The sequence below is a fragment of the Podarcis filfolensis genome (assembly GCF_964270895.1).
Source record: "Podarcis filfolensis genome assembly, chromosome: 11".
Taxonomy (NCBI): Eukaryota; Metazoa; Chordata; class Lepidosauria; order Squamata; family Lacertidae; genus Podarcis; species Podarcis filfolensis.
In genome coordinates this window covers 42,136,666-42,148,670 of record NC_139613.1, presented here as the reverse complement: position 1 = coordinate 42,148,670, position 12,005 = coordinate 42,136,666, and the positions used below count along the sequence as shown (strand labels likewise).

Sequence of the window (12,005 nt, the reverse complement as noted above, 5' to 3'; positions counted from 1 at the left end):
GTGGATATAATGGGTGATATCTATTCCTGGTCATGCTTAGTTGACCCATGAAAATCAAGTAGAGTCAAGTTACTCAAGTGGACTCAAGTTCTTTACATCTATAAATCTCAATGGATCTACTCTAGAAACGCGCGACCAGGGAGAAAAGTCAGCAGAAGAAGATTGGAAGAAATTTAAGGAATATCTACAGAAATACTATAAAATTAATGAACTCTGAAAAGATGTTGGTTTGAACTTTGGTGGTCTCTAGCTGTTATGATAAAGATAATGGGGATTATAATTGTTTTTGTTATTAAATTTAAAAAAGTTGAGTGGAAAATAAGGTGATATTCTAAAAGGAATGTTAAGAGATTAGGATTTGCTGAATTAACAAACTGAACTAGAGAACAAGAAGGGGAGGTATGAGGAAGTCAAAGAAACATATGACTGAAAGACTGTTATTGAAACTGAATTGTTTTTAATATTTTTCTTTTTCTTTTTGTGTTTATATAAAATTGGAAAACTTAATAAATATTCATTAAAAAAAAGGATCTACTCTAGAAACGACTTAGTTGAATAGCACTCAGTGTGAACCCTTTCTGAGGCCTCCTGATGCATGTTGAACAGTCTATAAAATATCTGCTGTTCTAGAATAGGAATGTAATGTAAAACACTTCCTGATTATTCCTAATGAAGAGCAGTCTATTGCTGAAATTTATTAATTAATTAATGAGAATCAGGGGACCCCCTTATACCTTTTCCTTGTGATTAGCCCTTGTCACCCTTGTCTCGTTCGTTACAGAATTTGCATCCCGATCCCAAGCAGTGATTCCCAGGCTTAAGAGAGAAGCCTTAATGTCTGTGGCAAAACCACACTTGCACTCTCATTGCTTGTTAGCTCCTTTGCTGTGACCTTTAAAGAAATAAATCCCACAAATATTTTAATTACTAGAAAAAGTCAGTCCCACATGGATATTAAAGAAGGTTCGAAGTGTCCCTTTTCTGGACTGCTTCATTTGTTACAGTACCCAGCACCCATATTGCTTTGTGGATATTTTAATGTGACAAAAGATTCCCATTTGATGGCTCTGGGATGCTGTAAAGGACTTTGCTTTAGCCACATGTCAATTGAGGAGTGATGCAGGCATGGTTGGGCTGTGTACACTAGTACACAACTGGCATATTACAGTATGGTTTAGTAAACCAAGGTTTATGGCTTAGTGCCATTTATTTATTAAATGTATATGCCACCCTTCATCCAGTGTGTTTGTTTTTTCCTGTTTATTTTAAGTCCCTGCTGCCTCCCAACCTCAAGATGATGATGCTACTACTTTTTACAGGTGATAAATCTGTAAAATACAACATGCATGGAGTTCGCTAACTGTTTTCCATAAATACCCCATTTCATTGCAGGTTTCTAGTAGTGTAGCAGAACACTTAGCCCACTCTCTTCAAGACTGTTCCAACATCCAAGAAATTTTCCAGACCCTCTACTCGCATGGATCTGCTATCTCTGAAAGCAAAATCCGAGAATTTGAAGTAGAAACTGAGCGGTTAAACAGGTAAAGTTTACATATATATACAGAGTTCTGTTTTGCTTAGAGTGGATTTCTCCTTTATTTCAGAAATTGGGAAATTCAGCTGCATCATGGAGTCTTGCCTGCATAGGAAAACTAGTGACCAATGCGAATAAAGTATCAAATAAGATTAGCTTACCAGGGCAACTATACAGCAACACTTTGGAACCTGCCTTTCAGAGCACGGCTCTTTTCAGTAGCCAGTTTCTGTGTATTACATATTCATAGAAAATATTTTGCATATGTATGTAGGCATCGCGCTGACTTGCAGGGGGAAATTCAGCATCTGAAAATCATATAATGGTAATCAGCTCTTACTTTCAGTTGATTAACTTGATTTGTTACCCCCATCATTTTGATTTGTGTGAATTATGCTTATGCCACCTGCATATAAATGTGGAAAAATATGGTGATGAAAAGGAGGGCTTAATCTGAATTAATAGCTTTCTTTCAACAAGATAATTTAGTCATCAGCATTAGGCCATAAAGTGATTTGTTCGGATTTGCATATTATTCTGCAGGTCTTAGCAACAGCTGGTGTTGCCTCCAGAGGAACCCAAAATACAGTTTCCAAGTTGATTTGTATAGATCAGTGTGATAATTTTAGTGGAGATGAGTAGGTGCTGTTGGCATCGTTGTACTTGTTGACAGTCAAAGCAATGTATTGTACCTAAATATTCAGAAGTAATACCCAAACTGTATCATTTCCACATCCACCTCCTTTGAAACAGCACGGGCAAAGGAGATAGGCTTTGCGTGCAAACTCCACCTTTGGCAGGAAGCCATGCCTCCCTCACACCTGTTTCAAAGCGAAGCAGCTATGGTGGTGTTGTTTTCTGTTTTTGTATAGTTCCCTCTGAGACTGACAGAGTGTCATCGACTCCCATTGCTCCCAGGGAGATTTGCTCTACTCTATTCGAAGTAGTCTCCCTGCATGAGATAACACCCCCAGGTTTCTCTGTCCTCCATCAGTCGCGGACTGTGGGTCGGGGGGGAGGAGTAGCGTTGTTATTCCGGGAGGATTGCTCTTTCAGAGCTCTGCCATCACCGGCAATCTCCGGCATTGAATGTGTTGGTCTCGTGTGGGGCACCAAGGAGAGCTTGGCTGTCTGGCTGGTGTACCGACCACCCAGCACACCTGCAGCCACCCTGTCAGACCTGCTGGAGGTGGTGGCGGGCTGGGCCTTGGAGTTCCCAAACCTACTGGTTTTGGGAGACTTCAACGTCCATGCCGATGCCGCTACCTCCTCACAGGCTCTGGACCTAGTGACTTCCATGGCAACACTAGGGCTCTCCCAGTTTGTTTTGGGCCCCACTCATCAAGCAGGCCACACGCTGGATCTGATCTTTGGGGCTAGCATAGATGTGATCATGCTCCCCGCTGTGGAGGTGCCATGGTCTGATCACTACGCTCTGAAAGCCAAGATTGACTTCCCGCTCCTCCCCGGCTCGGGTAGCAAACCTATTTGGGCTTCTGCGAAAACTGATGGATCCTGATAGATTCCGACAAGCCTTGCGGAACCCTGCTCCTCCTGGCGACTCATTAGATGACCTTGTTTAGGACTGGAATAACCGGCTCTTGGCAGCCATTGATGAGATCGCACCTAAGCGCCCTCTGCGACCCCGTCGAAACCGGGCACCTTGGTTTACTGAGGAGCTCCGGAAAATGAAGCGGGATCTCAGACGGCTAGAGCGAGTATGGCAACGGACTCATGACGGAGCCTCAAGAATATCTTATAGGACGCTTATGAAAGCCTGTGAGATGGCTATGAAAGCTGCTAAGAAATCTTACTTTGCAGCTTCCATTGCATCCGCTAGCTCTCGCCCGGCACAACTTTTTAGAATAATTAGGTCAATAACGTCCTTAGGAGGACAACCAAATTTAAGCACAAATTCGACCCACAGCTGTGAGGCATTCGCGAGCTTTTTTGCGGAGAAAGTCCTGTTGCTCCGCCGTGACCTCCCTGCCAATTTAGATACAGTGACTGAACTGGAGGCCCCTCGACTGACTTCAGGTCCAGTGTTGGACCATTTTGATCGGATACTCCCTGCTGATGTGGATAGATTCCTCCAAGTTGGTAGACCCACCACCTGCCTCCTTGATCCGTGCCCGTCTTGGCTGATTAGGGAGTGTCCAGATGTTGCGCGGACTGCCCTGGTTGAAATTATCAATTTGTCCCTTGACACGGGGACATTCCCAGGGGAACTGAAGGAAGCAGTGGTGTGTCCACTCTTAAAGAAAACTTCATTAGATCCCTTAGACCTATCCAATTACCGCCCAGTTTCAAATCTTCCATACCTGGGTAAGGTAATTGAGAGAGCGGTTGCTGAACAGCTTGGTAGGTTTCTGGAGGAAACATCGGCATTAGATCCATTTCAGTCCGGTTTCCGTCCTGGTTTCGGGACGGAGACGGCTCTGGTTGCCCTAACAGATGATCTCCGTAGACAACTGGATCGAGGCGGGTCAGGACTGCTGATCCTTTTAGATTTGTCAGCAGCCTTTGACATGGTCGATCATGATCTTCTGGACCACCACCTCGCAGACGTGAGGATACAGGGTATAGCCCGTAACTGGCTGTGCTCTTTTATCTCTGGTCGGGGACAGAGGGTGGCACTAGGGAGGGAAATGTCGTCGTGCCACTCCTTGGTGTGTGGAGTGCCGCAGGGCGCAATTCTCTCCCCGATGCTTTTTAACATCTTTATGCGCCCCCTTGCCCAGATTATCTGGAGCTTTGGGCTGGGCTGTCACCAATAAGCTGATGACACTCAGCTCTATCTGCTGATGGATGGCCACACCGACTCGCCCCCGAACACACTGACCAGATGCTTGGAAGCTGTGGCTGGATGGTTTCGTGGGAGTCGATTGAAACTAAATCCTTCGAAGACAGAGGTCCTATGGCTAGGTCGGGATGGCATGGGGATGAGGGACCAACTCCCTTCTCTTGCGGGGGCCCAATTAGTGCCATTGCCTTCCGTTAAGAGTTTGGGTGTAATCCTTGACGCCTCCCTTTCCATGGAGGTGCAAGTTACAGCAACAGCCAAGGCGACATTTTTCCACCTTCGCCGCATCAAGCAGTTGGTCCCTTACCTTTCCCGCCCCGACCTGGCCACAGTGATCCATGCGACGGTCATCTCCAGGCTTGACTACTGTAATTTGCTCTACGCGGGGCTGCCCTTGAAGCTGTCCCAGAAACTCCAGCGGGTGCAGAATGCTGCAACGAGGCTCCTCACGGGGTCTCTGCCATGGGAGCATATTCACCCAGTGCTTTTCAAGCTGCACTGGCTCCCGGTGGAGTACAGGGTCAGATTTAAGGTGCTGCTTTTGACCTTTAAAGCCCTTCACGGCCTAGGACCCTCGTACCTACGGGACCGCCTCTCCTGGTATGCCCCACGGAGAGCCTCAAGGTCCATAAATAACAACACCCTAGTGGTCCCAGGCCCTAAGGAAGTTAGATTGGCCTCAACCAGAGCCAGGGCCTTTTCAACTCTGGCTCCGGCCTGGTGGAACGCTCTGCCTCATGTGACCAGGGCCCTGCAGGATCTGATTTCTTTCCGCAGGGCCTGTAAGACAGAGTTGTTCCGCCTGGCCTTTGGCTTGGAGCCAATTTGATTCCCTCCCTCTCTTTCTTTTTTCTTTTCCTTCTCCTCCTGCGATGAGGCTACATTTTAATATTTTAATGTTCCATTATTTTAATGTTGTATTTTATTTTTGTTTTTAAGTTGTAATCATTCATCTTGTTTTTATTATTGCTTGTAAGCCGCTCTGAGCCCGGCCTTGGCTGGGGAGGGCGGGGTATAAATAAAAAATTATTATTATTATTATTATTCAAAATGTACAGCAGCAGTAAACCCTTCTCCCAGCTGCTGGCAGCTGGATGACTGAGCTTTCCCAAAGGGAGGAAAAAACATTGCTAGCATACCAGACAGAGGCAGCCCTCCGACTCCTCATAAAGGGATCCATAGGGATGTGAGTTCTGAAAGGGGACCCATGATCTAATCAGGATCTTGAACGTGGGTGTAGCCAGGGGGCAGGGGAGCAGCGCCCTCCCCCAAATCAAGTAAATGAATAAAAATACTTAACTAAAAGTAGAAAATATCAGAATATTTGAAATTGAAATGCTTGCTGAGGTCAGTTGGAAGACGTTGCGGTGCATTTGCAACCCAACTAGGAGATAGGCATGGCTTGTGCGAACTGACCAATCGCATTGCAGGTAGCTCAGTTCTGGAAGCTTCTCATAGTTTCCGGCATTTTCCCCTGAGAGCGTACACCTGTAGGGCCTGTTTAGGAATGACTGGAAATTCCCCATAGGCTATTTATACTATATAACTGCCCTCAGGCCTCAGTCGATTATACAGTTCAGTTTATTCAAGTTCACAATTTGGATCAGTGTGAAGTTCATGTTGTGAACCAGTGTTTTATTTAAATATAGTGGAGTTTCCTGGCTATCGTTGGTGTGCCAACTCCAACCTGGGGTTGCGGCGCTCATCTCACTTTATTGACCAAGGGAGCCGGAGTACACAAGGGAGCCAGCACAACTAAACCACTTCTGGCAAAACCAGAGCAGCACATGGAAACTCTGTTTACCTTCCCACCGGAGCGGTACCTGTTTATCTACTTGCACTTGGCGTGTTTTTGAACTGCTAGGTGGGCAGGAGCTGGGACCGAGCAACAGGAGCTCACCCCATCGTGGGGATTCAAACCGGCGACCTTCCGATCGGCAAGCCCTAGGCTCTGTGGTTTACACCACAGCGCCATAAATTCTGGCATTGCCCAATGATCCTGATTGAATCAAATGAGTCCACTTCTGAATCAGTCTTCCATGAATTCCACTCCCATCCCTAAATGTAATGCAAAATATGTTCATAGGCCAAATGGGGAGGCCTGGTGGGCTTTAATGAGGCTCGTGGGCCAGAGGTTCCCCACCAGCGATATAGTGAATTGTATCACTGATGTAGGGAGTTGCACAGATAACTGCTTCCATGACCTCAATAGGGCTTTTGACTTACCCTCTTATAGCAGCAGCCTCCTTGGCTCTTGAAAAGCTGCATTGTATAAACTTTTCCAATACAGTGCTGAAAACTCAGGACAGTTTTAAAAGCAGTTTGTGACAGTGCAGTACAGGGAGCTACTCACAAAGCTGTAAGGACACGAGTTGTTGAGCTGTTTTCTTCGCAAAATCTCAAAAGAGAGGTTTTTGACATTTTGCTGATTTCTGCCTGGACGTATGGCAACCCTAGTTTTTGTTTTTTTATGTGATGCTCTTCCTGGGTCAGTTAGCCCAGGAACTCCTTTAAAGCAAAAGAAACCACAAGGTTGAGAACAGAAGGGCAAGGTGGGCATTGGTAAGAAAAAATGTACACCAATGAAATGTGTCTATATAAGCAGCTCCATATCATTTCTTTAAAATATAATAATAATAAAGCCACCCACATTTTCATTGGGCTTTACTGGTGAAAGGATTTTCTCCGTAAGACTTGTTCATGCAGTTTGCATTATTTATTCCTTCCCTGCCTTTTCCAGTAATGGATGAAAATGATTAAGGCCAGATTACTTTTCACATTTTGAGATGGAGCCATTTGGAGAATGTTCAAGGCAGGTAGGGCTGAGTAGGTGCTCTGTGAAAGTTTATAGATGGTTTTCTTCTCCGCAGCCGCATTGAGCATTTAAAATCTCAGAATGATTTATTGACAATAACTCTGGAAGAGTGCAAGAGTAATGCGGAGAGGATGAGCATGCTGGTTGGAAAATATGAGTCCAACGCCACAGCCCTGAAGCTCGCCTTGCAATACAGGTACGTGCACAGAGAATGCAAGAGACAAAATAAACGATGTAGTACATTTTCATGTAATGCTTGTTTCCTGGAAGAGACTTGAAGGTATGTAAGTACACATAATGTACTGTTCCACCCCCGCCTTAATTCTACTCACTTCCTTACCTTGCACCATTACTTGTTAGGACTCTACTCAGTGTGAGTTGGCAGGGATAGCGTGTAGGAAGATAGTGTCCATTTCATGCTCTCTGGGGACTGCCTCAGAGAAAATGAAGAGTTGCCAATTTGACTTTGATACTAGGTAAAGGGTAAAGGACTCCTGGGCCGTTCAGGCTGAGGGAGCCGGTGTTTGTCCCCAGACAGCTTTCTGGATCATGCAGCCAGCATGACTAAACTGCTTCTGGCATAACGGGACACAGTGACGGAAGCCAGAGCACACAGAAATGCTGTTTACCTTTCTGCCACAGTGGTACCCATTTATCTACTTGCGCTGGTATGCTTTCGAACTGCTAGGTTGGCAGGAGCTAGGACAGAGCAACGGGAGTTCACCCCGTCACGCGGACTCGAACTGCCCAACTTTCTGACCTGTGAGCCCAAGAGACTCAGTGGTTTAGATGGAATGTGCAAGTATTTAATAATTATTCAGTTCACATCTGTACGTTAACTGCCTTACAGGTTATTCTCATTCATGGCACTTAGCAAAGTGCCTAAATGTTGGCTTAAGAGTAGTTTAGTAAATGATCTATATTGTTCATAGAACTAACATAAGTCACATGCTTATAAGGAAAGCAAAGTAAAACATTGCCAATGCTGAAAGTTGCCTTGGGAAAGTTAAAATGATAACCTGTTAGGCCCAGAGGCTGAAGCAAACCACAATGAATAAACCATTTCAAGTAAATACCTTTTGGCTCTTTTTAGTGCAGGTTTATCCCAGCCGTTGTCCTGTCTTTTGCTGTGGCATTCCCTGATGCTCCAAAGGACAACGGGGCCAAACTCCACTATGTCATAGGAAAACAAAAGCCTTCTTGACTCATTCTGCATTCTACACTTCAGTGCAGTATTGAGTTCTGCACTGAAAGCTGAAATTCCCCAGTCTAAATGTATTATGATGTTGTTCAGTCATGTCACCCTTTCTATCTTACATTAGCAACTCAGACTGTTAATAATTTATTTTTTATTTAATTTATTTAATAAATTTATATACTGTACTTCATCCAAAGATCACAGGGCCCTTTACAGCATCGTAAGGTAGGGGTTGGCTAGGATCACCAAGCCTAAGCTGCAAGAAAGTTCTAGTTTCCCAGCTAACAGACAGGAAATGACATCATTTCAGACATCACTTCCCTGCTGTCCTGCTGTCACCTATATTGCCTTTTTTCTGTCTCGTAAGTTACAAATAGTGAATCGTTTTTGTTGTTTCCAGTGAACAGTGCATTGAAGCCTATGAGCTACTGTTGGCATTGGCAGAAAGTGAACAGTCCCTCATTCTTGGGCAATTCAGAGCTGCAGGTGTCGGGTCTGTTGGTAAGAGTTCAATAAGTTACTTTGTCCATAATCCATTTTGTACTTCATCCTCAAAGGGTAGGTTGCAACACCCAATCATCTTGTGACAGTTCAGGCAACCCCCTCCCACCTCTGCCCCCCAATTAATCAAGTATGTTTTCTTTCAATCACATTTTTAACCCAAACTAAACTGCAATCAAATGAGAATAGCCATAGTGTCTAGTATAGGAAATTGAGGAAAGTTAGTGATTGAAGCTCTTGGTTCCAAACCCACCAAAAGAGAACATCAAAGGCTGAACGAAGGAGGCCACATACTTTGTGTAGTCAATTCCTGAATAAGTGCTATTTAATTTGTATCACATGTTTCCAGCCCAATATTGTAAATGCATCATTCAAGTGAACTGCATATTTTTTAGTGGCTTTAATGAAAGATGGCTGGATACATGTATGAGAGAAGAAGATGGTTTTTAGCACTTCCATGACTCACAGCCAAGATATAATAGTTTCTCCTGTTTTATCAATTGTTCTGCTTATTATTTATTTGATATGTTGTGAGGCACTTTGGGACCCATTTTGTGGAAAGGTAGCATACAAGTAAGAAGATGATGAAGATATCTCAAAAGAGTTCACCCTAGACCTGCCATTATTCTTTTGCTGTGAATTTTCACCCTGTCTATACCTCAACATTTTGGGTCAGGTTTTAGTGCCACGAACCACAACCAATACTTTAGGGACAGCATGGTCTAATAGTGAGTGAGCCACTTTCTAGACACATTCCTAGTTCATTTATGAAAATTACATCAAGATTGCAATTATTTGTTATTGTAGAGAAGTTGAGAAAAATGTGTGATTTCACACATTTTCAACTCACCCAAATGGCAATTCGAGGTTTATAATACAGAGTTGTAGGGCATGGGGGGAACCTTTGGGCCCAGAAAAAATTGTTTCCCACGCTCTACTGTGACATGGAAACTGCTTGTTTTAAAATCTAATTTATATCACCAGCTTCTCAAGAGCCACTGAAATATAATGTGAAAACTCCTAAGGACAAAATGACCAGCTGGCTTCAGTCTTACAAGATGGATGAGTTTCAGCAAACTAGAGTCAATGATCCACAGATGTGGTGGCGTTTTGTTTTGAGTCCTGTGGATTGGGCATGTTTTGTTTTGTTTTTTTCTTTATGAGGCAACACATTTATCTGTGGAATTTTAATGCTGTGTTTCTGTTATTAGAGTCCAAAATTAAGCGCAGATAGAAATTTCAATGCAAATTTTAAAGAGCTATTTAAAAATAATTTAAATGATAAAAGACACAAGCAGCAATAAAATGTCAGTCATCAGCCTAAATAAAAACTAACATGAGTTTTATAAGTAATTCACCGGAAGGACATGACTGAACAAGAAGCTTTTCACAATCATCTAAAATTAAAGAGATGTCATCCAGGCAAAGTCATAGCAAGTACAAGTGGGGATATAGTTCCTGTTTTCAGCTGCCTGTAATTGTGTGAGCTTGTAGAGATGAGTTTGCAGGAGGCAGTGTGTCTTTATGCCTCTTGTATTAGCAGTATGCATATGTGGATCACATGGAAATGCATAATGGCTATTTGTTTTCCCTGTATCCTGGTAACATAGGAGAGATGTAATTCACATTTATAAAGGTGATGAAATATGTTAATACGTATATTTCTCACGCTTTGAAATGGAGACTGTCATTATTCCATAAGGCCTGCTTAGGTACTTCATTACAACAACAAAAAGTGTTTATTTTAATTTTAAAATGCACCAGCAACGACTCCATTGAACGTTGCACACACAAACAAAACAAATGCAGAGAATAAAACACAAACAAAAATGATTAAACACAGTGGTTCCCAGCTGAGGTGCAAAAAGGGGTGGATAAGTTTGGAAGAACCAACCGGCGTTGCTTTGCTTCAAGTGATATAAGGGGAGAACGATATAACAAAAGAGAGCATCTGCTAAGAGATCTCGTCTATGGCAATGGATGTCCAAAACTTAGACCTCATCTGCTTCAATTTCCCTGAGCTTTGAGAGTTGTCAAGCAGCCTCAGAGTCTGCTTTCTGAAGAGGAGAGTCAGAAACCATGCTCTGCATTTGGATCGTGGCCTGTGGGTCCACTATAATCCTGGTGTATTTTATCAGACATTTAACTTCCTAGTTGGAAGCGCAAGATGTCATCTTAAGAGCCCATCTACTCATATTAATGCTTATTACCTGCATAGCTCTGATCATTTGCTTGGCAAACAGGGGACCAAACAGGTGATGAAAACATCACTCAGATGCTTAAAAGAGCTCATGACTGCAGGAAGACAGCTGAGAACGCAGCCAAAGCCCTGCTGATGAAATTGGACGGTAGCTGCGGTGGAGCGTTTGCAGTCACTGGCTGCAGCGTGCAGCCCTGGGAGAGCCTGTCATCCAATAGCCACACCAGGTAAGCATAGCTCATTGGGTCTGTTAATCCCCAAGCCTTAGCATTCAGAACGAAGTAGATTATGTTGTTTTTCATTTATCTTATCTATCTATCCTCAAATCAGCATGCTGGGTTATACTGGTGTTCGTTACAAATCACTTCAGTGCCTCGGTGACTGAACTCTCTCAAGATTTTCAACAGGCTCTGTGCAAAAAAAGAAGTTTGTGTAGATTTGTTGCGTGTGGGTGATTCTGATCTATTTCATAAAGAGCAAACTCATACCATTTGTTTTACTTCAGTGATTTCTCTGCCCTTTGTCTCTCAATTCCCTCTTCTCATTGAAACCTAAAGCAGGTACCTGTATTCTGTGAAGGCCGCAAAGGTTTCCAATCTAGAGACTTTGTAGGTTTTTGCCTCAAACTTTTGAAGTGGCCGCAAGTTGTGTTCTAGTTTCATAAATATTTTCATTTCATGTTAGAAGAAAAGAGTGTGTTTTTTTAAAAAGTTTTTCTATCAGCATTTATTGTTTTAAAAAGCAAAACTCAACAACTTCCATGACTGCAACTGCAGAAAACATCAGTTCAGTATGAGAACTACTTGGAGTTTAGAATGGAATAAGAATTTTCAAATACTGAATATGCCTTTAGAGCCACTTATTCAATCCTTCTTCATTTTCAATCAAAATATGCTTGTCAGTGTTGAATTTTGTCTCTAAAAGTGAGTGGCGGAACTCTCATTGTGTGACTTA

The 12,005-nt window shown here is 43.2% G+C and overlaps 1 protein-coding gene across 5 annotated transcripts in view; it reads left to right on the top strand.

Moving 5' to 3' along the window:
- MCC (MCC regulator of WNT signaling pathway) overlaps window positions 1–12,005 on the top strand; it is a 208,797-nt gene that overhangs the window by 176,091 nt on the left and 20,701 nt on the right. For all 5 annotated transcript variants that reach the window (XR_014539771.1, XM_083576624.1, XM_083576627.1 and 2 more), the window contains 4 exons: window positions 1,393–1,541; window positions 7,208–7,348; window positions 8,751–8,851; window positions 11,095–11,278. Coding sequence is in view for 4 of the 5 variants with exons in the window: in XM_083576624.1 (XP_083432750.1) it covers window positions 1,393–1,541; window positions 7,208–7,348; window positions 8,751–8,851; window positions 11,095–11,278 (575 nt within the window). In the remaining variant the exon portion in view is untranslated. The remainder of the gene's footprint in view (window positions 1–1,392; window positions 1,542–7,207; window positions 7,349–8,750; window positions 8,852–11,094; window positions 11,279–12,005) is intronic.